Source organism: Poecilia reticulata, chromosome 14, assembly GCF_904066995.2.
Source record: "Poecilia reticulata chromosome 14, P_reticulata-male-v2, whole genome shotgun sequence".
Lineage (NCBI taxonomy): Eukaryota > Metazoa > Chordata > Actinopteri > Cyprinodontiformes > Poeciliidae > Poecilia > Poecilia reticulata.
This window is the reverse complement of record NC_088843.1, coordinates 13,308,837-13,335,698: the sequence shown is the minus strand read 5'-3', so window position 1 is coordinate 13,335,698 and position 26,862 is coordinate 13,308,837. Positions and strand designations below refer to the sequence as shown.

The 26,862-nt window shown below is 39.2% G+C and overlaps 1 protein-coding gene across 1 annotated transcript in view; it reads right to left on the bottom strand.

Moving 5' to 3' along the window:
- The window catches only part of LOC103475882 (seizure protein 6 homolog), a 114,597-nt gene that overhangs the window by 11,779 nt on the left and 75,956 nt on the right, over positions 1-26,862 (bottom strand). Inside the window, exons 4-9 of the mRNA XM_008427824.3 lie at positions 26,546-26,738; positions 14,267-14,452; positions 7,461-7,629; positions 6,600-6,766; positions 6,321-6,515; positions 4,101-4,239 (exon numbers count right to left, since the gene is read on the bottom strand). Coding sequence (XP_008426046.2) covers positions 4,101-4,239; positions 6,321-6,515; positions 6,600-6,766; positions 7,461-7,629; positions 14,267-14,452; positions 26,546-26,738 — 1,049 coding nt within the window. The remainder of the gene's footprint in view (positions 1-4,100; positions 4,240-6,320; positions 6,516-6,599; positions 6,767-7,460; positions 7,630-14,266; positions 14,453-26,545; positions 26,739-26,862) is intronic.

Here is a 26,862-nt window from a genome sequence, read left to right as displayed (position 1 = left end):
TTAATGTTGGTCCTATGCACAAAATCCAAATATAGTGACTGAAGTTTCTGGTTGTAAGGTGACAAAACATATTAATGAGCAGTCATGAAAGGCACTGTGTCTGATGAAATATTTCGGCTTGAAAACACGGTCTTGACCTTTTCCAACTTTTGGAGTGCCGTTTCAAGAAAGAACTTGGGAGAAGCTCTCTGCATACCAATCACACTGACTCAGCTCAGCAGACAGGATGAGGAGAGAGCCGTTGTTTTTCACAGGCCTCTAGGCATTTGTCTCCTTCACCAACCTGACAACTTTAGAAAAGCCACAGCTAATCTCCAGCAACTCGGACAGAATAGGAATTGCTTTCATTGTCACGCTTTTAGGAGAAAGCTTCTTAATCTTCCTAACATGGAGATTATGCATTTAGATTTTTTTTTTTTTGCAGCTTCACTTAAGTTTGAAGCACACAAAGACACCCTATAATATACACTGACATATGGGATAGCATGTAATGCTCAGAAACTCCACTAGAGGATGCAACCCACCCAAACTAAAACGCCCCTGTTCCTGGTCAGTAAACGTACATCAGCACTACTTAAAGTGGCGAACGCAGTGCAATCGGAATGTTAATCTATATTTGAAGCATTTACTGAGGTGTATCCTACAGGTGGGAATATCAGCTGTAACCTCTTGTTTCTGGCTCCTGGTCGAGCCATGCTCCGCACTAATTAGCAAAGAGCCAGCCCTCCTGTTTGGCCTAAATTAATTAATCAGTCCTCATTATGCACACTGCTCCTCTGTAATTGCCAGCACAGGCACAGTGATGAATGATAACACAGAAAACATTCTCATTAATGTGGAAAAGTGTGCTCCCACCCTCATAATGAGACAGCTCTTATACACAAGAGCCTTTTTGCGCACAAACACACCTTTGACACAAATTGCGTGTTGACCAAGCCTACAGGAATGCTGTTTCTCAAGCTAAACGGAGCAGACACAGAGGTAACCGCGGGGATCAGAGGGGCTGCCACGACAGCCACGCCTGACCGACTTTGAGATAAACTAAAGCTGGACGCGGTGCTATTAATTTACAGTGAGCTGCCTCTTGTGGCCCAGATTAAAACAAACATCCAACAGGTACAATTTAAAGAGAAATCCCTGAATTAAAATCAGATTACCGCAAACCGAACTTGTTTACATGTGCTTTGTTCTCTGAGCTTTTGTTATCCGAGGTACCCTGGTAGACTTTCAACATCAGACATTTATCACAAAGTTCTAATCTTGATCTAAAGAACAGAGAGGGATGCTGGGTCACACAAAGCCCTGTGTGGCATTCAGACACAGTGTGCCATTTCTTAGTATGCCTCACGCTATTATTCTGTGGAAAAATCCATGTGATGGCTCATATCCTAGTGCTTGCAAGCCCGAAAGATAGCTTAGGAAAACCATGTCCTTCACAAATGTCACTGAGATGTATCTGCTTGTTTTGTGTTAATTCAACCAGTAAAATAAAATCAGCCACATAGGTGTAATTCTTCCCCATTTTTTGACCTTTTTCTTTCAAAATTCCGTTGTTTTCCTTACAGTATGATTTTACAATTCCCACTAACATGGCTGTTCAGCAAAACTGAAATCTTGTTGCTGCCTTCATCAAACGGCTTTTGGTAACGAAATTAGATTTTGTTTTGCAAATAAATTAACGATTGAAATAAATGGAAAAGATGGAAAATATGAACGAATATTTTGAATACTTAGCCCAACACTGCTTTAGCCGTGCTCAGCTTTGCGCAATATTTAACTCTCCGCAATCCAAAAAATATTTTGGGTTACGCACAAACTTATTTTGTGAGGCAAATGTTTTTATCTGGTTGACAAAACCAAGAAAAAAAAAACCCTCTTCTGTTTCAGGATAAGGATAGGGAAGAGGTGAGCTTCAGGATCACAGTTTGGGTTAGGTGTCAGTACTGAGATGAGGTTACCCACTGAGCATTTGAGTTGAAAATACATTTGAATAATATCAAACTGTTCATAGGCATCTAGGCTAAAAAGGCATTGGTACATCAATCTATCTGGCTTCAGCTGAGATTGACAAGGATTAATTAAGGAACAAGGAATATCTGGATTTGAATTTAGGATTTGTAACACAATCTTGAGTAGATCAGCTACACAAATACACACTTTAAGTCAGCAGCACCCAAGTCCTTAAGTGCACCTTCCTTTAAACACAGCTGGATCAAACGAATGGCTCTTTTAGCAGGCCTCTGCAGAGTGGAGTTACTGCCAGTAACTCAGGCATGTTGGAACTGGGTGGTCATGGATTTATTTACATTGGTAAATAAGTATTGACTTATAAAAAAAATATACAAATTAAATTAACTTTCAAATATTCCACCAGTGCTGCATCATTGCTGTGTTACATAAGAGGAACTTGAGCACAGTTGCCACTGTATGCAGATGTATTTCTGTTTGGAAATATAATGAATGATCAACAGCAGACATTTTTTTTCCTTTCATGCAAACAAAATGAACGTTGTTTCTTTTGATATCAGGAAAGCATCTGGAAGTCGTTGCGCATTCAGTGTTATTGCTTGAATGCTTCGTGACACGTTAAGATTAAAATGTGTGTCATCTGCCATCCTCCAGCACGGCACAGCTCAAATATGTTACAAATGGAAAAAGAAAAGTGGAAATTAATTCGAACTGAATCAAATGAAGCAGTCTATAAGCACTGGTGTAATTTTTCTAGTATTTCTACATGATTTACTGAATTTTTTTTGTAAATCTTATCACTTTCAAAATCAGGTCAATGTGCAGCTCTAGCTGATGTTAGCAGGTCTTTTGCTCAGTAGGTAGGCCATAAAAACACAGAAATAATAAGACGAGGCTCGGAAGTGGTGGGACATGAAGCTGTTTCGCCTAAGAACAAGCATTTCTATGTTTTTCTTCTTTCGAACTGGGCATTCGCAAACATTGATGTCGTCGTCAAAAACTCGACACGTTCAACATTTCTGACTGAAATTTCAGATGCCGTACGAGTACAAATAATGAACGAGCGGATAAAAAACACTTGTTTAGAGCTGCATTTATGGAACAAATACTAGACAGACAGTGGTCTGTTGCAGTAGAAACCATTTTCTCTGTGTCCTCAAGAAAAAAATATGGATATGGAAAAGGCAGCATTTGAAGGAATCAACTGCAAGCCTGTGTAAACGAGGAATGCAACCAGTACACCAGCTACAGCCTGAGTCTTTCCACAGTCTTTGTTTGGTGGGACCTCAGGCGAATTCCTGCCAGCTTAATTTTAACCTCTCGCTGTGCCTCTGCAACTGCTTTGAGCAATAAAACAAATCACTTGTGCTGTATTGTTTTGTGTCAAGACGGATGCACACGCTGAAACGGTCGAATCCCTCATCCGAAACAAGCGGATGAATCTATACAGGATAATGAGACAAGATTTGAATTTCTATACAAACACTTGAATCGTTTTTTTCTTTTTTTTTTGGTTTTAGAGAAATGCTCAATGCGCCGTAAAAAGAAATCAAGGTTATGGGTTATTTTGTTCACTTAATTTAAGACCAAAAAGAGGTGCGGAGACGGGAGAAACAGATGTCTGCATGTGTTTGTGCAAGTCTGATTATGTGAGACGGGAGCTCGTGAAGGTGAAGAGTGAAGGTGACACACACAGTGTGCGTGTGTCCATTATGACATCTGTACGTGTGTGCTGGATTCCATTTGGGCGGACCGGATAAGTGGCTCAGAGTAGTTCACTTGCCAGAGCATATTCATTTCAAAGCCAACTCCGAGGCAAACACCAGGGAAGTGGGAGCAGGGAGGCTTACTGGCTAATCTGGTCAGAGAGCGAGCTGGAAGCAGGACAGAATCCTTAATGTAGGCGGATGTAAAAATGAAAAAAAAAAAATTCTAATTAATGAGCGCTGCCACGGAAAGATTTCTCTTTGTGCACAAGCCTGCTGCGATAAGAAAACAGATGAGCAAGTAACGGGAAAAGTGTGTGTTTGAAGCAAGAGATGGAGTGTTAAACGCTAGCAGCTCAATCTGACCTCCTCCCTGACTTCCCCCCTGTGCGAGTTCCAGTCTGAGACCTGTGCATGGACTCTTACACTTGGATGTCAAGCATGATCCTTTTGTCCTCTTCCACATGGATGCCCCAGATGCAGTCCTGCCCCTTGTCGTAGGCCTCGGGCCAATTAGGAGACAACACCACGCCAGCAGAGTCTGTGATCTCTCCGCTGCACACAGCTGTAACACACAGAGACAGGAGAGTAAACAACACAAGGAAACAAACTGCAGCCAATTTACAGGCGGAGGAGTACGATCGAGCCTCTAAAACGCAAACGCTGGTGCAGGGAAATCCTGTTTCTTTTTTTTAATATTTAATTAAATGAACCCTGACTTTAAAGGACGAGTGCAATGGAACGTGCACGCTGCTCGGCAGGATTGTTGTAAAACTGTGTACCAACAATGAGCTACGTGGCGACCGTGACCCAAAAGAGCAAAGAATTTAATTTTCCCATATCTGGCTTTACAAGAACGCTTTTCAATTTTACTCTGTCTGTGACCAGACAGGCATTAAAGCAACCAGAGTATGGTCAGCAAATTGTGTGTATGCGTGAGCATGTGGCCTTGTATTTGACACATTGCAGGGGTATCGGAGTTATGGTTTAGGTTTAGGGCTAAGGAGTTAATTGAGTTTAGATTAGATTTAGGGTCAGGGTCGGGGTTAGGCAACAAAAAGTAATAAAAAAAATAAAAGTCAATGCAAAGTCCTTGCGAAGAAAGAAAGATGTACTATATGTGTACATAAGATGAGTATTATAGAGAGCAATAGTTTTAGCAGACTGTTACTGTACATAGTCTGCGCTCTGTGGAGAGTTCAATTCAGGGCAGCTATTGTGTGCCTTTAATCTTGAGCACTTGAAAAATCTGCCCTGCGAGCACACATATCAAAGTAAATCATTCCTATAATCTTAAGAGGGAATTTATCACGGATCAGAGGAAACCAGCTCAGGAAGACACAGTTAAATGCTTTTTGGATTTAATGTCTGAACAAAAGACATCACCACCTACTGAAATGATCAAGCAAACACCATGAAATCCTTAGATTGTTAGGCCAGGCATATCTGGATAGGGTTTTTGACTTATTTAAAATATAATAATAAAATAAGACTTGATGCATTATAATAATGATAATAATGAGATTGTCATGGCATAATCACTTCGTATTACAAAATACCACGATGATATAAAATTTCCATTCAAAATATTTCATTTAGATTTGAAACACTTGTGCAATGCGGTCACTGCCTTTATTTAAAATTTAATCTATCCCTTCTAATATTTCCCACAGCTGTTTAAATAATCTAACATCTTAATCACTACATTTGTAATAATTTCAAAATTTATAGGTACACTTAGGCAAACCTTAATAGCATTTTTCATAATTGTGCTTAATGGGCTGAATATTTTTGCTTCATAAAAGTAAAACAGTTATCAGTTGCTCAATTAGGCATCATCCTATGTAGCCAGGTTACAGTCAGTGTCTTAACAGACATTCTGCCTGTAGCTTACCAGCTGTAATAATAAAGCCATAACTGTGTTTTTTTTGTTTGTTTTTTAATCAGCCAGAAACATTTCTGAACAGCCAAATGTGACAGTTTTATTATCCAAAAGAAAAAAAGAAAAGAACTAACACAATTTTAAGCTGACATGCAGTGCAACAACAGGTGGGGGAGGGACATTACTGTGTTAGTATGTGCTTCAGATAAATGGTGGTTACTCTATCAGTTTGTCTGGGCTCTCATTAGAAGGACTCTAACCTATAGGAAACACTAGATAAAAAAATAACTGTCAGCAAACAATATAATGCAGCATAATTATATTTTTCTAGGCAAGTGTTTTTTTTGTTGTTATTTGTTACCTTTTCAGCAATTATTGCTACAACTACAAAAACCACTAGAACATCTATACTCGTCTGTAAGTGTGTTATGTTCAGAACTGTTTTCTTCGGTTCCTTAAAGTGCATTTATTTTATGAAAACTTTGTTTGCCAGAAATGGGCAAGTAGGTGTTGTGATAAATGAAATCATAATAACATTATGAAGAATTACTCCCTCCTCACGCTGCGCAATATTTTCACAGCTACTTGAAGAATGTGGCTAGGGACGGGAAGTGGGAGGAGTTTTAATGGGGGAGATTGATGAGATGCACGTGGAAATATGAGCCGTATTCCCATACGTATGAAGAGAGCAAACACAGAGGAAGGCCCACTGAGCAGGATGTGAAAGGGTTAAAACGGGATTCGGACAAAATGTGTTCGCTCACCCCTGCAGGCGGGCTCCGTCTCGTTCCACTGTGGGTTTTGAGAATCCACGCACTCAATCACGACGGAACCTTGCTCCAGCGTGTAGCCAGGATTACATGAGAATTCAACTACCGCTCCCATGCTGTAGGTGGAGTCACTGCTGCTGAAGTTGCCGTACTTTACAAAAGGCTCATAGCACATCCCTTTGGCAAAGGCTGCATTAACAAAGCAAATAGTTAGACTTGCTGACACCGCGTTGTACAAAATGAGTCACTCCGCAGTCCGCGTGATCTGCTTGCCTTCGTATCTGATGGCTGCTCCGGTGGATGTCATCGTCCCATCTGTGGTGAACTCCACAAACAAGTAACGGCCGGTGCTGAGCACGCCCTCGTTTGGCAAGTATTCCACTTCGTAGGAGTCATATACAGGTGGAGAGTCAATGTTGTTCCCATTTTTTATCAACAGCCTGTTTGGAAATACACACCAGCAAAAACAGTCCTGTGAATTAGACGGTAAAGTAAAAACAGAAAAAAATAAAAAAAAATAAAAAATTACTTTCCACGAGACTCTTCTAGTTGCAGTTGCAACAACTTTGTGGTAATATCCCAGATGGGTCTTGTAATAAGGCGAATGACCATGCATGACAGCAGCCACGTTGATCAGTTGATTCAATTGAAAATGTAATGAATCTGCTGTCCCCTATTTCATGCTACATCAGCCTCCTCAATTCACTGGACTTAAAGAACGCTCTTAAAGGATTGTAGTGACAATACATGCTTTCAAATTCATCCATTACTCTAAAGACTTTGGTCATTAATGACCCTTGAGAAAGTAATGCTCTGTTCACATGGATAATGTCATTCAGATGGCGAGTTTAGGGCTTGATAGTATCAGCTATTAGCTAAAGAGAAACACAACAACAAGTCCAACGTGTTGACTTGTCCTGCAATTTCTTCAGATCTTAATCCCAATGAGCATCTGTGGGATTTAGAGTACAAATAATTAGTCTAAACTATTTATCCATTAGTAAAGGTTTGAGAAAGATGGTAAACTCCTATTGGACTAGTTGAGTCTCTTTCTCTCCTAACAAGCGTTTTTGAGGCTTTTTTTTTTTTTTTGCTTGTTTTTCTTTTTCAGAATTATGTCAGGTATAGCCCAACCTGTCGTCATCCTCTGCCAGAGCAACCTTCTCGAAGTGAATGTGAAGCCGGTGGCCTTCGGGGGCTTCCAGTACCCAGTGGCAGGTCAGATTGTTGCTGTAGTTGCCAGGGAAACCAGGAGAGACGATACGACCATAGGTGGCATTCTTTATCATCCCCCCACAGGACGCTATATGAGAAGAAACCGAGCAAGAGAAGGGAGCAAGAGGATAAAGAGTTAGAGGGTAAAAGCTAGATGAGAAATGTAATGAAACTATGGAAGGGGGATTTCAGAGAAAAGTCACTGTCTGTGCACAGATTGCATCAATATCCAATGGACTGTGGCCGTGCAACACCAGGCAGCTCTCCTGGGCCTAAGAGTGTCTTTTTTTTTTTTTTTTTTAAACTTTATTTTTATTTATTTTTACCAAAAACACATTCCAACAATTACATTCTTCTGTCTCTTACTGACATACATCTTCAGCATTGCAACTTGACAAAAGACGAGACAGCACATGTTCTAACAAATGTAATACTGAAAATAACAACAGAGTGAAATAAAAAGACAGCTAACAGCAAAATTAAATAAATACAAAACACACAAATAAATCCCCTCTGAGATAAGATAGTCCACACATTCCAAATCACAATATTTTAAACTGACCCAAAAGTACACAGTGAATGCAAAAGGGCAGCCCTGTTAATGTGTCACTGAATTAATAATGGTATGACAGAGCTCCACCTTATGTTAAAGACTGCTTTTTGGAGCCTTAGGGAATATGTAATTTCTTCCATCAAATAAATGTCCCAGACTTTTTGTATCCATGTGTCATATGTAGGAGGCCCTGGCTTCAGCCACCTGATGGTTATGCTTTTCAAAGCTGCCGTAAGCAAAATATTTAGGATATATCGATCACCCTTTCTGTCTATTCCATCGGGTATTTCTCCCAAAACTGCCACAAGGGGGTTTTTGGAATGTCTCTCCTGCAAATTACCTTAAGGGCTTCAAAAATCTCCTCCCAGAATACACTTAGTTTAGGGCAAGACCAAAAGATGTGTGTATGATTTGCGTTCTGCGCTCCGCAATTTCTCCAGCATGAGCTGGTTTGTGTTTGGCCCATTTTACTAGTTATAGCTGGCGTTCTGAAAAACCGGGCTATTACTTTCCATTTGAATTCCCTCCATGTATTGGAATTTGTTGATAATTGTGCTTCAGTGCAAATTTCTTCCCATGTGTCCCCTGCTATTGACACCTGCAGTTCAGACTCCCATCTATGCTTTATGTTTGTGGAGTCGTGCCTATTCATAGATAAAAACAGGTCATATATTTTACTAATTACTTTTTTATTCTCCTTTCCCCTTTGTATGTCCATTAGAAAATTTTCTATAGGTGTAGCTTCGTGAAGTTTAGTCCAATTTTTGTGTGTCATCACAAAGGTTCTGAGTTGTAAGTATCTATAGAAGTCTGTCCTGGGGAGACCAAATTCATTTTTTATCTGTTGAAAGGTTTTGAAATTTCCCTCTTTGATTAATTGATGGATATAAGATAGTCCATAATTAGACCAGTTTTTGAATCCAGTATCTAAATTGTTTGGTGCAAATGTCTTCATGAATCCTATACTTGATAAAGGTGAGATCTGTTTTAATAGCTTAAAAGCTGATTGTATTTTGTTCCAAATTTTGAGGGTGTTTTTTGTCCAGATTGTCATTTCCTTTGCAGGAGCATCTAAGAAGGGTAATGTTTGTAATGGTACTGTGCACGAGCTTTCCTCTATTTCCAACCATCGAGTATCTGTACTATTCTGTAGCCATACTAATAAGGGTTTAAGTTGCGCAGCCCAGTAATAATATTTTAAGTTCGGTAGTTTGAGGCCCCCCTTGGGTTTAGATAACTGCAAGGTTTTTAGTCTGATTCTAGGACGCTTTTTTTGCCAAATAAATCCAGTTATCATTTTATCTAAGGTGTCAAAGGTAGATTTGGGAATCGTCACAGGCAGCATCTGGAATAAATAGAGTAGTCTTGGTAAGACATTCATACGGATACTTTCAACCCGGCCTATCAAAGAAATAGGGAGTGTATCCCAGCGCTCTAGGTCATTTTTAATGGCTCGTAGAAGTTTGCTGTAATTTGCCTCATAGAGATTAGCTAAAGATAGAGGTATATGAATACCCAGGTATTTGATGCCATTCTTGGGCCACTTAAATTCACTCTGTAATTTTATGGAATCTGAGATTGTACTGTTAACATCCATAGCTTCCGTTTTTTCAATATTTATTTTGTAGCCCGAGTAGAATCCATATTGAGCAATTAGCTCTTTTAGGTGGGGGATTGATGATTTAGGGTCGGACAAGTACAGTAATACATCATCGGCATATAATGAGATTTTGTGTACTTCCTTGTTAATTTCTATTCCTTTAATATAAGCATCATCTCTAATGATTTGAGCCAACGGTTCAATACTAATGGCGAACAGTAGGGGTGAGAGTGAGCACCCCTGTATGCACCCCGCTCTAGTGGGAATCTATCAGACCTAAAGCCGTTAACTTTAACTGCTGCCTGTGGAGAGGAGTAAAGTGTTTGCACCCAGTCAACAAAATGTGGGCCAAATCCAAAATGTTTCAGAGTATGAATTAGATATTTCCAGGACACTCTGTCAAATGCCTTTTGGGCATCTAAGGATATGATTGCTGATTCAATCTTTCTTTCTTTTTGGATGCTTATTAGGTTTAGTAAACGCCTTAAATTATCAGCATAGTACCTGCCTGCGATAAATCCTGTCTGATCAGGGTGAATGATTTGGGTGATGAATTTGTTAAGTCGTCTTGCTAGAATTGCTGTAAGTATGCGTAGATCTGTATTCAGTAGTGATATGGGTCTATAGGACTGGCAGTCTGTAGGATCCTTGCCCTCTTTGCGGATTACTACTATTGTGGCTTCTGTCCAAGATGGTGCCATAGTTTTGGATTTTAAAGCATGATGATATGCTTTTAATAGCAAAGGAGTCAGAAGGTCTATAAAGCTTTTGTAAAAGTCATTAGCAAAGCCGTCTGGGCCTGGACTTTTGTTGTTCTTAAGCGATTTAATTGTCTGCTTGATCTCCCATTCCTCAATCGGTTGATCTAATTTCAAAGCCGCCTCATCCGTTAATTGGTTCAATTTTATGTTATTTAAAAAATCAGTAAGCTCTTGGTCATTATTACAGGTATCAGTGTTTGTATATAATAATTTGTAAAATTTTGCAAAAGTCTCTGCTATTTTGTCAGGTTTTGTCTCAACAGTATCTTGAGATTTTATTTTGTGAACCATATTGGAGGACTGTTGTTTTCTCAGTCTAAATGCCAGTAACCGACTAGCCTTCTGACCATATTCAAAATATTTTTGGTTAGTGAACCTCAAATTGCCCTCTACTTTATCTGACAAAAGACTATTTAGTTGTCTGCGGGTTACATTTAATTCTTTCATGATTTTAACTGAAGCGTGTCTTTTATGTTTAAACTCCAGATCTTTGATTTTGTCCTCTAGATCTTTTTGTTTAGCATTCTTCTGTTTTTTCCTTGCGGATGAGAAAGAAATTATGCGGCCCCGAAGGAATGCTTTGGCACAGTCCCATATTATCAGAGGTGATGTTTCTGCAGATATATTAGTTTCTAAATACGCCTTGAGCTCTTCTGTAATAAATGCAATGAATACATTGTCGTTAAGCAGAGACGTGTTAAGCCTCCATTGTTTAGATGTTGGCCTGTGTCCTATGTCCCATTTTAATAAGATAGGTGCATGGTCAGAGATAGTAATAGGTAATATTTCTATATCTACTATTCTATGCAGCTCTGACTTTGAGGTAAAAAAATAGTCAATCCTAGAGTAGGATGCATGTCTGCTTGAGTAGAAAGTGAAGTCTTTAGTTCTGGGAAACCTGCTTCTCCATACGTCTACAATTCCTGTCTCTATAATCTGATATTTAAGCATCCTACTCATTCTAGAGAGTGGGTTTTTTGGAGTGGGTAATCTGTCCAATATTTGTGACAGAATACAGTTGAAGTCCCCACCCAGTAATAGCAGCCCGGCACTATGCTGTAATATTACCTTAAAAAGTGATTTTATAAATTCAGGTGCATCTGTATTGGGTGCATACACATTTACAAGCGATACTTCTATGCCATCAATTGTACCATTAACTAATATATATCTTCCCTCTGTATCTCTATGCAGCAGCGTTTGCGTGAAATTAACCCCCCGATGCACCAGTATGACAACACCCTTTGTTTTCCCTGATGGGTGGGATGAGTAGAAAGCCTTATCTGCCCAAGATTTTTTTAATTTTTCGTGCTCTGTGTCAGGCAGATGGGTTTCTTGCAAAAAAGCTATGTGACAGTTAATTTGTTTTAATTGATTCAATATTTTCTTTCTTTTGATTGGATTGTGGAGCCCATTTACATTATAAGTTACAATTTTAAGTGGGTCACCCATTATCTCTATAAGATCTAAGTTTTGATCTCTCAGAAAATATCATAAATGACCACACACCCCTTATGCATAACACTGTCTTATTTGTGTGGGGTCTAAGGAATATAGGTATACAATGTACGCAGGACCAAGCAGAGAAGGATAAAGCAAAATTTTGACACCTGTAACCGGCATTTCTAGACTCTAAAAAAGGAGTGTAAACAAGTAATGATGCCAAAAGATAACAGACAGAAAATAAACTTGCAGAAAAAAATTGCGCAGGGTCCCCGGGGAACAGAGGGACCAGAACAAGAAAAACACAGAACGGGTAAATACTATGTTTAAGTACTTGGGACATAGTCCCCAGCAGCTAAAAGTAAGCCGCTAAAGTGCACAGCCAAGGTAGAATGTGAGTGTGCAGCAGGTGCGCTTAGATATGTACAAGGTGGGAAATACACAAAAGTCACAATGGAAAAAAACAACAATACAGCTACGTAAGCTATACACATAGTTCACAAGCTCCTGCAACCTTAGAAAAGGAATCAAAAATAAAACAGCAAATTTGCTCGTTTCGTTAAGATCTATAGATGTAACTTCATAAAACTTATGAAGAGAGCTGTATGAAAATTAGCCATAACAATGAACATATTTTCGAATATTATTGTCTCTACGGGCTCACGGTACCTTTATTCGGCTGTCTCTGTCGGAGAAATGTTGCTCCGGACATATTCCATGGCTGTTTTGGGGTCCAGGAACTCCTTTTCTTCATTATGATATGTGATTCGGAATCGGGCCGGGTAGAGCAGGCCGTAGCGGACCTCCTTGATACCCCGCAACGCCTTCCGCACCTCCGTGAAAGCGGCTCTTGCTTTGGCTACGCTGGCCGTGTAGTCGGGGAAGAAGGCGACGCGGTGCCCGTTGTAGGAAAGCGGAGCTCCGTCTCGGGCTCTTCTCAGGATCTCCGCCGCGTCCCCGTCATTATGTAATTTAGCGATGATGACTCTTGGTGACTCACGGTCCCTCGGTCTTTTGCCGGTAACTGTGCGGTGTGAACGGTCCACCTTTATATCTCGATCCAATTGCAGAGCTTCTTTGATAATTTTAGCCACAGCTTGTGGGGAGCTGGATCCCGGGAGCTCTTCAATGCCCGCAATGCGGATATTGGCCCTTCTCATTCTTCCCTCCAGATCTTCACATTTATCTTTGAGCGTTGACATTTCTTTCTGTAAGCTTGTGACAGCAGACTGTAGTGAAGTGACTTCGTCTGACCACGTTGATAGGCCACCTTTTAAGTCCAAGACGTCCGCCTTTACAACATCCACTTCAGCTTGTATGGACTTTGAGCTGTTAGCAATTTCAGAGCGGACCGCTTGCAGTTCGGATCTTATAACTTGAAACTCTTCCGCCAGTGCGCCTTTAAGCTCGTCTCTTATCACTTTAGCGATTTCTCCTCTCAGTGACGATAAAATGTCTGCTTTCATTTCTTCTTTGCTCATGTTTGGACCTTCAGACCCAGTGGTTATCGGTGGGTCCGCGTCGCCTGTTGTCCGCTGCCTCGTGGTCCTAGCAGGCCTTACAGCATTAGCATCGCTTCCGTATCTATACTTTTGCAATTTTTCGGCCATTCAGGATGATTTTGTTCGGGTTGTCCGACTATTTGTAATCCTTAGGTTTTCGCTCAAATTTTTTGACTTATATTCATGTGTTTAATGCTGTTTTTTATGTAATTTTTACGGATATTGCAGGAGCTCTGAAAAGTACGTCCTACGCCATATCTTGCTCACCAGCGCCCCCCCCCTAAGAGTGTCTTAACGCGGCAAAATGGCAGCGGTAATGCTATCAGCCGAGAGCAGCTGCATGCAGGCGATGTGAAAGGCCGGAACAGGAAGATGAGCCTTTACAAGCAGGAGACTGACAGCCACATGTGCTAATCAAGGCAGCCAGGTCCGACGGCTTTGTTTTGCCCCCGTCTCTAAAGAATAGCTCCCTGTGCACAGTTGGTCTCTCAAATCAACTCAGTGGGAGACACTTTGGTTAACAGTGTTCATTAATCAAAATTACCAGTTTTCTTCAGGAAGGCTGAAGAAAAAAAAAGAAAAAAAATGGCTCGCTTTGTTTTCGAAAGCTCGATTTTGTTCTCGATTTCAGTTGTTAAAAATGTTAGGAGTTTCATTCTTAGTGAGATGTTTGCTTTGATTATCAGATAGTGGAACAAATGAATGTAGCTTGGTTTAATGTAACACAAAAGTCAAATAAACCAAACCAAATCACACATAGGTGTGGCTGCGGCCCCTAATACCAGGGCTCCACTCTGTGTGGCTAATACAATTCCAACTGCAGAGATTCATTGGAATAAACTTGGCAAAGGAATTAGTTGCCTTACCTACGCATTGAGGTTCTTTTCCACTCCAGTAGGGTGTAGTTGCGTTGCGACATGTGAGCATTTTGGGACCTTGCAACTTGTATCCAGTAAAACAACTGAAGTAGGCCTCCCCGCCGGCGTGGAGATGGGTCACTGAGACTTCTCCACCCGCAGGCTCTTTGGGGAATGTGCAGCTGAGCACAAAAGCTGGAGAGAAGAGAAAGTCACAGAAAGAAAACAGAAAATAGAGGCATCTTTAATCAGCTATGATAGATAGATATTTCCTATGGAGCAACAATAAACAGATAATTTGCATACAATTTTGTCTGTATTGCATACAATACAATACAGACAAAATCCTGTCCTACTATGTGCACAACCGCTGTTATTTTGAATGTGTGTTTTGTATGTGTTTGCCATGTTGTATCCCCCCCACTAAATCACTGTTTATCACTGTTAAATATTTGCATATAGAATGGGAGTGGACTTTTGTTGCCCATTATTTCTTCAAACAAATCAAACACCACATTTCAGCCAACTGTCTCAGTCCTCGTCGAACGTTCACACAATTAGAATCGGTGTGAAACCGAGCATTAGCTCGCTTTCTAGTCTCCATCTGCTATTTGTAATTTACCAACAAATAAAATATGCAAATGTACACAGGGACATTTGGAGCCCTGGTAAATAATAGCACCGTGTGATTCATGTTACTGCAAGTATGTTGACAAATGGAGGTTTGGCTGATAAGCCGAACATCACAGTGGGTCTGTAAAAATGATAGTGGGGAGGAAGAATAGCCTATGTTGCGTCTGTCCAAGACGGACAATTGCCGTGGGGTAAGATCAATGTTCCTGGAGTTCCTTTGCATTGTTGTCCTGTCCCTGTTTTTAAATAAATGGTGTAGAATGGGATGAAGTTAGCATAGATAATGAAGTAAGCAAAGCAAGTCTTTAATGGAAGCTATTAAACAACCTTCTCCTCCTGTCTAATAACCGCACTGTTCTACCTCATTAGTGAAGGGATTTTAATGACCACACTAAAACTTTTAAACTCCTTGAAATGTGGAAATAGCAGAAATAGCACTATAATTGGATCCAGTGTGGTTGGCGCTACAACAACAAAGGCATCATGAAAGCCGTGTGGAGCAGAAAACAGCTAGAACTTGACCAGCCTAATTTGAGGACGTTTCTCAAGAAGGATTCTGACCAAGGAGGAATTAGCAACAATGATTCAAGCAGACAGCAGGGAGGATTGGCATAAGTTCCACTCATGTATATGTTGAGTTTGTAAATCTGAATGTGGAGCTGTGAATAAATGCCAACCAGTAATGCGACCATAGCTTTGTGCAACCATAATTTTGTGCATCCAATTTATGTGGCTGTATGAAACACCCGATTGAAATACGTTCCAGCAGAAAGTCTGAAAGATGAACCAGTTACACTTTAATTGATTTAAGCTGACCTTTACTCTGGTTCTTTAAGTTTATCAAGAAGTTCCCCAGCCTCAACATTGCAAAAATGCAGAGTGGGTAAAGTTAACGACAAACAGAAAAATGATCCGAAAGAACGACAGCTGAGAAGGGGAAAAAAAGTCATCTTTACATTTTTACTTGTTCACAGGTAAATCTTTCAGTTTCCTGTTAAAGCCTTTTCCACCTTTTATAGACGGTACTTCCATCAGAGCTCCAATGCCAAACAACACAGGGAATGCCAGCAGGTTTTATGTAACTGTACAATTCGAAACTCTCGGGTGAAAATGTGTTGGACAAAGAGATGTGGGGCAAGTGAAGGTTAAACTGCACAAAAATTAAACCAGCTCTGTAGGTTGACTTTGAAGTGTTTTCACTTCAACCAGCCATTTGTAGAATAAAAGAAATGTGATAGGTTTTATGCTGTTACCTTGAAACTAAATTGTCTATTCGAAATGTCATTCTATTAGTCTTTGAAGTAAAACATAAGGAAAAACAGCCCTAAATGCTTAATGGCCATAAAGGTTTCTCAAACCACTGACTTGCTCGGTTTTTTTTTTTTTTTTCTTCTTCTTGAGCAAACCACTGGTTTCTTATGAAACAGGGGCTTGCTTTGCAGTAAATCAGTGAGCCACAGGGACAAAGCACTCTGCCCTTGGGTCATCCATTCCATTCATAGTTTATCACTAGCTCCAATGAACCTAGTTATTGCCATTATCATAGCAGCATTTAAATCCCTATTGAGCATACGACGGGGGAGCCAGAGGCAAAAATCGTGGAGCCAATTCCTGAAGTATTAAATTACGTGCTGCTTCCATTCCAGTAGATGTGGTGCTGGGCCATAAAGCCTGATTGTTTTGCCATTAGAAATAATAGATCCACGGCGCAGGCAGCCAGGAAGATTAGCTGCTGGTGCTGTAGAGCCACAGGAAACAGATGTGGAGCTGATGTCTGCTTTTTCTGTTGTTTTCTTGCACAAATGTCAAGGAGAACACATGCACATATGCAATAAGGTGTAGAGCTCAACAAGTACGAACCAGAATTTTAGACCCAATGTTGCATCATTTAAAGAGCAAATATGAAAATCAGAGTTATTTGCGCTTAAACATTGCACATTTTGTGCCATTCCCGTCACATAATGCTTATGATATTGACACACACGACTGCTGAAGTATTCAAATATTGTCTGACTGAACACTGTTAATAGATACATATCCAGTTATAAACAGTATGCCACAGCATCATGCTACAGTGTTTTGGTGGTGGTAGCATAGATTAAAAAATAAATAAAAAATTGTAACATTGCTGATAAAATGCTGCACTCATGCTCTCATTTTCTGTAACCTACCTAATCCTGTTCAGGGTCACTGCAGGATCGCTGTTTATACCAGCAGTTATAGAGCAGGAGGTTTATATCCTGGACGGGGTCAGAAGTCCATCATTACTGCGCACAAATATCCAAGCTAGCGCTCAAGGTAAATTTATATTTTCCATTTTTACGTATTCCTAAAACATCTAGACTAAAAACAACCCAATTTGGATTATTGTGCTTCCGTCCATTTGTATTCAACAGCCTGTTGTTCCATAGCCGCTTTATTGTTGAAAGGTCGTAGGAGGGCTGGAGTCTATCTCCTGCTGTCAATAGGCTGGAGGCGAGGTCCATCTGCTGAGAGGTCACCAGTCCATCACAAAGACAAACAAGAAATAACTATGCGTCCACACACTCACGTCAAAGGGTAATTTAGAATGGCCAGCTAACCCGTCATGCATGTTCTTAGTTGAGGAAGCTGGAGCGATGACGCAAACTTCTCACATGACCTTTTTGCTGTAAGGTCAGATTGCAACCATTCAACTCTGAGTGATATTTTTGGTTTTAGTTGTACTCTGGTCAAAAAGAAAAGAAATATTAAATTTAAATTACAACACTTTACTAATGTTGGGTTGAAACGACCCAATTTTTTGCCACAGTAGCATAAACCTAGTCTGACCGTTGCCTTCCCATGCACTTCCACTCGATTCTCATCGCTCTTCAATTCTCCGTCTGGGTTTTCTCCCATTGAGAAGAATTTCTCCGGAAGAAATTCAATCACTGTGAACAATGGCGCTGATTTTTTTATGCTGTTTTAAAACTGTAGTCTTCCTATAGTTTGGCAAAGCCAGCAGAGGAAGAGAATGAAGCTGTTCAGTCCATGTATTTGGCCAAGCTTCCAAATATTGAATTAACATTCACAGCTGCCTCATTTGGCTTGGCACTTCCCCCCTGGCACTGGAGGATGGCTGTTTAACAGTGCAGGCAATTTTTGTATTTTTTTTACACTCCATGGCATCACACTGTCATCTTACATACGTACGTCACGGCAAAACATTAGCGATTGGATAAAACTGAAAACTTCAACAGAGTCCACACCTCCAGCAAGCAATCGTACAAGTCTCTACAAAGCAAAGAGTAGAATAAGGGCCTGTTTCTTATCAAGCTAGTATAAAACTAGAATTTGTGCTAAATAAATTCCCCCATGCAGTAATATAGTGCTTATTTTCCCATTGTCAGGACACTGTTTGTATCTGGAGTAGGATTGTTGAAGACACTTTGTGGTTTTGAGGAGATTGCTCTAGCCAGCGCCACAGTCAGAGGCTCTTCTTTTAATAAAAAAAAATTTATGTTTTAAGCATCCTTGAGTATTGACTATCTTAATAATTCTTACGTTTCATACGTGTACTGACAATGGATTATCACTTAGAAAAATTGGCTGCAGCACTGCTCACAAATACAAAAACCATGAATGAGTATTTTGCATGCAATTGTTATTTTCACCAGCTCCAGATAATCAAAATGCTGCATGCACATTTCATTTGCCTAAGTACTTAAAATTGAGAATGCTCCTCTTCAACCAGTAATGGACAAATGCTGTGGAGTACGGTAGAATTGTTGAGACGAGGAAAGCGGTAATAGTGAGTTACCCAATAAATTTGGACACACAAATAATAAAAATGCATTTCGCTTTAGGTCCACTGACTGCTATATTGTTGCGTGATTGTGCCTTTGAGTGGGTGCGTGTGTCTGTGTGTTTATTTCCTAAATGAATCCCATCATGTAAGGAGCTGGAATTGGATCAAATTGGCCAAGGTGAGGGCAGGAGATAATGAAACGGGGGCGACAGAAAACAAAACAAACCATAAATGCTGTGTAGATTGGCATTATTGTTTAATGGAAGTTTATTTGGGGAGTATCATTCATTTTCTGTTACGTTGACATTTAAAGAAAAAAAAAAGTGTTGTCAGGGGAAACGTGTGCTGTTCCAATGACTAGTCATTTCTTGTCAGCTAGTGTTGTGATGAGCAGATTTAGCAGCAATCCTTTGTAAGCGACATGTGGGAGGGGGTGACTGTCATTGCATCCATGCCTCATGTCCACGGCTGTGCATCAAGGCATTGCCTTTTACAGAAAGATCGATGGTGTTGTCTCTGGGAAAGTGATTCAGTTGTAAAAAGTAAAACCATCGCTTTGCCCCGATATGGCCTATTGATATTTACGTGGTTGGGCAAAATCCTCAATTTTAATGGTCGTTTATTCAATAAAGGCTATTAAAGAGAGCTAACTTTGAACTAAAGGAGGATTTCAGTCAATGCTCCTCAGAAGCCTTGATAAATTGTGAATCACACACCAATTAGTAGAAGAGACGTGGCCACCATAGATGTCACTGCAGCACATTAGTTAAAAATCAGACAGAAAATGCTTGCACAATATCACAGCACTGGCAAAGATAAAACTAAACCTATTAAAATCAAAACATCTTCAAAATAAATGGGGAATGAGTACAGATGGATGTGAAAACGTTCTGGGTTTTAAATCCTCGCCTGAAAACAATACATGCAGGGTGTGACCGGCAGGTGTGTCCTCAAAGCTGGGGGTCGACGAGCCCAATCCGGAGGAACCTAAAGAGCAGCGGATTTAAAGAGGCAGGGGATTAAAAACAGCCAGGGGAAAGATTATTTGGCTCTATAACTGGCAATAAGCCCTACTACGTCTTATTCCTTGATAATACGAAAATCCTCATCAACAAGCGCCACCCTCCACCGCCTACTGATTTCAGCCTCTGTGGGTATCCTGCAACTCCCCTGCAACTCCACCATCTCTAGTTGTAAGTAAATCATCTCACCCATCATTTCCATTATATCCCAACTATATCTCACTACTTATTTCTCTTTCTCAGTTCCACAATTCTGTGTATTTTTTCTGAACCATGAAGAAACTAATTTTCTTGTATCTCTTTGATATCTGTAGCTGCTGCCTGCACAAACGTCTCCAACCAAACTAATGTGCCATGTAATGCATCACATCACAATAATGTGGGTTAATATGGCAACACTTTATTTCTGACTTTACTAGCTTGTAAATATTCAAGTCTTTCTTTATTAAATGTTCACAACAGTGAAGCCACTTTCTATATTTAAGCATCGTTGTGAACTCAACATATATGCATCTAAATATATATACATGCACATACTGAATACAACAGAAAAGAAAAAAAAGGATTAGGTTCTCAGCAAACATTTTAAATCCATTTCAGCTATTCACATGAAACTACTACCTTACCAGGACTCCTAACATACTTTACCAGTGACTTTGCAAAAGTATGAACATTTTTTGGTTTTTTTTTCAACTTAAATTTATAACTTAAATATTCAGAAAACAAAAAAAAAAAAACACATGTTTTTATTGCTTATAAAAACTTACTAAAACTGAGTTAGAGTGGAGTGATATTTTTTTTTGCCTTACACATTTTGACTGTTAGCAAGACAAAATCAAAGTCAACAAGAGGTTAATTTATCAAGAGGTCCTACTCCTAACCAGTGAAAAGAAATAGAAAAGCATCTGAACCTACTTCCTGATTTTTATTTTTCTCTTTTAAGATAAGAATAGGCAGTAGCTTCCTGTTTCCCCTGTGCATGGTAGGTGACGCTACTCTCTAGCCAGATGCTTTAAATGGAAGAGACCAAAGTAGATGGGATTCAGTTATTTCCGCTGTGCTGATTTTTTTTATTTTTATTTTTTCAAAAGTCAGGAAATAAGCTTGCTCACCTCTATAGTCAGAGGAATGAAGAAACGCTTTGGAAACAAATACAACTGTGACTAAGAAGTGGAGAGATGCAAGTGAGCTTATCCTACCAACTCTCAGAAGAACGGCAAGAGAGGAAAAAAAAAAGTCTTCAAACATTACTGTCAGACTTGTAGCAGAAAGTGCCATCTTTGAGTCAGCTTTTGTACAGACCTTTACAGAGGGAACTATAATTATGGATGGTTATCCATAGCAGTGTACAGGTCTTGGGAAGAGATGCACAGCCACGATGTTCTCACATGAACCGTTGGAAAAGATAATGGTGAGGAGACGTGCTGAAACTGGTGTCCCCTCCTTTATTCCACAACCTTACATCCTACTGTCTTTGCATTAAACATAGAACGCATCTTAAATCATGTTCTGAGTGTCAGGCACACTGCTGATGTAATAGAGGCATCCATCAGTCTGTCATCACAGAAAGAGCCAACGCTGTAGAAGATATTAATTACCTTGAGCTGAGACGAACCTCTCCACGGTTCTGTCTCCTTTTCCACGCTTGTCCGGTCACATTACTCACAGCCCATTCTAAAGGACAAGGTGATATTCTGCTTACGAAGCAGAGAAACACAAACTGAAAAATCTTCTGTCTCGGACATTTTTTATTTTTTCTTAACAAAACTACCCATTGCCTTTTTTCGTCATTGTAGCTAAATTTGCAGCACCAACATAAATTTGTACCTTTTTTTTTGACAATGCTGCACTCCTTGCAAATATAGCAGCAGAGAGGAGTATTCATGGTAATTTGATTTACAGCTTAAGAACTTAAGAGCAACCTGTAAGAAGTTCTCTATTTGCAGAAGCTGGTGATTTATTTATTAGTGTTCAGCTTTGATAAGCCTCTGCAATGGGATTTCATCTGTCTGTATTTTTTTTTTGTTTTGTGGTTTTTCTTGAATTGATGTTATGCTCAATTACAGTATGTTAACTGCCTCGCATTGCAATTGGACATGTAATTGTTCAGTGTTTTTGTTTTTGAGCTCCCCGCCCACAGCAAAGTATCCTTGGGCCTGGTGCTGTTCTGCCCCTCTGTCCTGTCCTCTTTACCCCCGGCTGGTGAAGCCAGATGGCCACCTGTCCTGACCGTGAATCTTTTAGAGGAGTTTTCCTGTTGAAGGACAGGAGGTGGGAAGAAAAGCCAATGCGAAAATTTTATGCAATCTGTTAGCATTTTGGTTGTTGGTGGACAACTTTTTACAAATCAGGATTAAGTAGAGAAAATGCATTGAAACTGGCTGAATTAAATTAGATTGACCGTGCTGGCATAGAATGAGTTGTAGTATTTTATTTATTTATTTTTTTTGTAAAGTTACTCAAAACTTTTGCCATATTTATAAATGGCCTGTACACGTGTAATGCTTTATCAAGTCTTCAAAGCACTTTACATCAGATGATTCATACAGACATTCAGACTGATATAAGTGCTACTGGCCCCTCAGACCACCACCAGCAAAGGGCCCAGTGGCGCCAAAGCAGCTTTTCATAATTTGGCTGCTTTCAGGGACATGAGGGAGAATATCAACATTACACATAGGAAAAAAGCAGGTAAAAAACTTGTTTCTGTTTTCTAAGCCACTATGAGTGTTCCAGTAAAAGCTAACAGTGACAGTTAAATGCCAAACTAAAATGTACAAACCAACAGGTCACAGTTAATTTGCAGTCAGATTTAAAAGATTGTAAATTTCTTGTACAAGTTCATAACAAGTGATACTACCACAAACATTGAACCTTTTTGAAATTTTATCGCATTACAACCTGAAACTTTTCTGTATTCTATCTACATTTTACAGAGCAACATTAAGTAATAAATAATTGTGAATAGGTTTGAAAAACTTACTTTCAATTTCAGAAGTCAGAATAAAATAAAAAAATTGTTGTTATCACTTTCAACCCTATTCAATTTTCGACTGCCTGTTTGCATGCTCGGTCAATGGAGAGTGGGCTGCCTCACAGCGTTAGCACTTCTAAAATATTTGCCCATACGCCTCACCTTTGTTAATGACAGTCAAGTTAGTATTTGATTTGAAGCTCCTCATTCTGATGTAAATTTAAAACCTTTGATAAATGAAGAATGTACACAAAGTACTGATATGTAAAACCTTTACTTTTATGTACGGCGTGGGGAAATGTTTGAGGTACAGAAGTAGAAAGAACAATGACCCTCGTTGGCTATGGAAGATGAAACTCAACACAGGTGTCAATTGTTTGTCTTTTCTTTTAGGGTTGTCCTATATTTAGCTGCTTCATCTATTCAGTCGGACCAGCTTTCTTGTCCCAGTCGGAACAAAAAAAAAAAAAAAAAACTTCTTGTTGCATGATGCTCTCTCTGCTATACATTGCAGTGGGGATTATGTGTCCAGGATATGATGTACTGTCATTAAAAAAAAAAGTAGAATGTCTGTTCAACTGAGATTTTTTTGTCAGATCAAAAGTAGTTTTTGAAAATAACAAACCCTCAAATAGGTATGACTAATGTTTTTTATTAAGCTCATATTTCTGCATGAAAATTACATTTTTTATTGGTCTAATATAATATAATAATATGAAATGTCATTTGTTTTATTAGTTGTAAGCAGAAATTCATCACAATAAACACAAATAAAGGCATGCATGAAAACATCAGTCTGTGTGTAATTAGTCTACATAATGTGCTTCACTTTGTGGCTGTAGTGACTGAAGCAAATGGACTTTTTAATAAGATTCTAATTTATTGATTTGGTCTGTACGGCATTAGTTTGGGATGAGATGGAGCGCATTACAGAACAAATGAAGTAAAAATTCGCAGTGTTAGCCAAAGGCAGTTTTTCATTTGTTGTCCCTGTTACAAAGTCACAATGTAAAAAACAACTTTACCCCGAGATTAAATTGCACACAGGTTGAGACTTAACTAAATTAGGCAACTGGTTGGATTATATTTTAGAGGTACCCGAGTAAAAGGGGCTGAAAACCCAATGCATGACACATGTTTCAGATTGTTTTTAATTTACAAAAATTATACTTTCACTTCCCAATATGACACCATTTTGTGATGAAATTCAAATAAATCACACTGATATTTCTGGCTCTAACATGATGAAATGAGCAAAAAAATAAAAAAAGTCTCTTACATGATAGGCACTGCAATTTTCAAAGGATTAATGGAAAAGCAAGCTAGAGTTGTAAGGGAGAATAATAAACCGTTGCATGTAAAATTACAGTGAAATAATACATGGATTTTGACATCAACACATTTGTCACTGTCCTATTGGATCACGTTAAAGATTTACTCTTTAGATGTTTACAGTGAAATACAATTTATCATCATCTGTCCATAGCTATTCTGCATCACTACTCATAGCTTGTGTAATCTGTAATGACTTGTCACTGTAATGACCTGTCACTGTCATCATTTGGCCTAGACCACACAATAATATCCACATAACCGAGAAGGGTGGATTCATCTCACGTCAGCGCCAATGTTTAGATGCTTTATTTCATTTTCTAACTGACCAAAAATGTCCTATTAAAGTAGAGGAGCGAATGCTTTGTACACTGGCTTCCCCCCATCAGCTAAAATCGATGGGGCATGTAATTGGTGGTCGCTTTGTGTTATTGCTAAGATAAACAGACATTGTTAGCGGCGCAGAAGATCAATGTCATGCAAAAAGCAAGGGACGGTTGTGAAGAATGTATGGATCATATTTATAGAGATTGGGAACAGAGCAACTTTATTTCTGGCGACACGCTTTGTACACTTGTTGTCGTAGTACTGGATCACCACCTTAGGATTCACTCCAAGATTTATGATGAATGGCCATGTGGGAAAAAGCCTCTACATGTTGTTTGTTTCCTGACTTTACAGTGTAGTGTTGCTGCATAATTACTGTACGTTACATTATAGTACAGGTGAGATCTGCACCTTAATAATGCCTTGGCTTTAATTTAACAACTTCAGCTTTTTTGGTCCTTGGCTCACAATTAATATTTTTGTATTAAGTAACATAACATTTTTCTGGTCTATTGAATGTTTCCATGTATTGATTTGCCTCCAAAGTAAAAGGAGCAGAAAGAAAGGAAGAAAGAAAGAAAGAAAGAAAGAAAGAAAGAAAGAAAGAAAGAAAGAAAGAAAGAAAGAAAGAAAGAAAGAAAGAAAGAAAGAAAGAAAGAAAGAAAGAAAGAAAGAAAGAAAGAAAGAGAGAAACCATTTGAAGCACTATGTTTAAATATTTCCCTGAAACCTGCTGACACCAGCGAGCAGCTTCGAATATTTGACATTGGTTGGTAAAACAAAATATTAAAGATTTCAGATTAGAAAAACATCAAATATTGTATCCAATCTTAACTTCTCTAAAGTAATCAAATCACATTGGATGTCCTCACCAGGTAAGATTTTAATGAACTTTTTTATGTATTCCATCTTAGACGTGCTTAAAAAAAAAATCATTTTTATTCTGTATCACAGCGAGCATGTATTCATTCTTAAGCCCCACCAAAGTAGGGGAGATTAACTAAACATGAAAGAATGTTACCATAATGTTCCTCAAGTATGTGTTTAATAAATGTCCAGATCCAATTCTTAGTATGAGATTGTGGTTCGGATCACAACATTTTTTTAATGATCAGTATCAAGAATCCCTGAGGAACCTCGGCTCCTGGATATTGGTCGACTTACCCAGTGAAGCTGCAGCATCAGTAGTCATTAATAATATACTAGTAATAATATTCGTAATGATATTTAAGCCCAAGATGAAGGAAGAAAGAAAATAACATTTTCTCTAAAATCCATCTGCACACATTATAAGACAAACTAGAAGTTTACAAGTCATTTCAGCAAAACGTAAAGAGGAGGAGCAAAGTCAGGAGGATCAGGATGGAAATTTATGGAGGGCTGCAGCTGTATGTGTTCAGAAACAAATGATAAAGTTGTCTATGGTTTAGTTAACATGTCTGAATCTTTTAGCAGCTTTCTTGACCTAGTTATCCTGTGTTCAGCAGGTGTTATTATGGCTTTCCTCCACGTGGGATAAAACATCGTTTGCTTTCGAGAAACACTGATAGGCGAGACTCCAGCATCCTGAAAATCACTGGTCAACATTTGTTGCAGTAGCAAATAGTACGTCTCTGAGCTGAGACACTAATTCCTCCTCGGTAGCCTGGGTTAGCCAGAGGTCACGCTGCATGTCACAGGATCAGATGTGAAGAAAAGCAAATCAGGTGCACTGTCTATCTACAGCTTCACATCAGTTGAAATGGGTGGGGGATATGCGACTGTGTGACTCTGTGCATTTTATGGTCTTTTCTTTAAATGAAAAATCAAACGTAAAAGCATTTTTTTCACACGGTTAAATCTGGCAAGCATTTCTGACAGTTGACAAAATGTCCACTGTGCAGTGAACTGTACCACTTCATTATATCTGTGGCTCCACAAATATGATGTGATAGCTGAACAGAATTTATTGCTTTTCCACGTAGATCCTGTGGGAGTATTATGAGATAAACAAACACTTCTCTACAAACTGAGTTTAAAAAAAAAAAGTTAACTTTTACGTTATTGCACTTTCCAAAATCAATAAGTGGTAACAAAAAAAAAAACCCTGCAAAATTTTGAAAAAAAACCCAACAACAAATAAACAAAAAAAAAGGTTGCTTACAAATGCCTAATTTTCTATGCCAACCTGTTGTGAACAAGATGAATGTAACAATTGTTGGATTGATCAAATTTGAATGGGCTTGACTCACCTTGGTAATGCAGCAGGAGGAATCCTGAATTGAGCCGCTGATTGCCACGGAAACGAATCGAGATCTGGTTGCTCCAGCTGCGAAGAACAAGGCCCCTCATCAGCACCGACTCATTGGCGAGGATGAAAGGTTCTTGACCACCTGTGTCCTCCACTGTTATCTGCTCTCCCTCCATCACGCTCACATTTAGAACCTAACAAACAGATAATAAGGTCAAACGTGTGATTCTTAGCCTGGGATTGTATGCAAATTGTAGGATAGTACAGTACAAGTAAAAAGGCGTATCCTATAACTTTAGTCTAATTTTTTTTATAGTA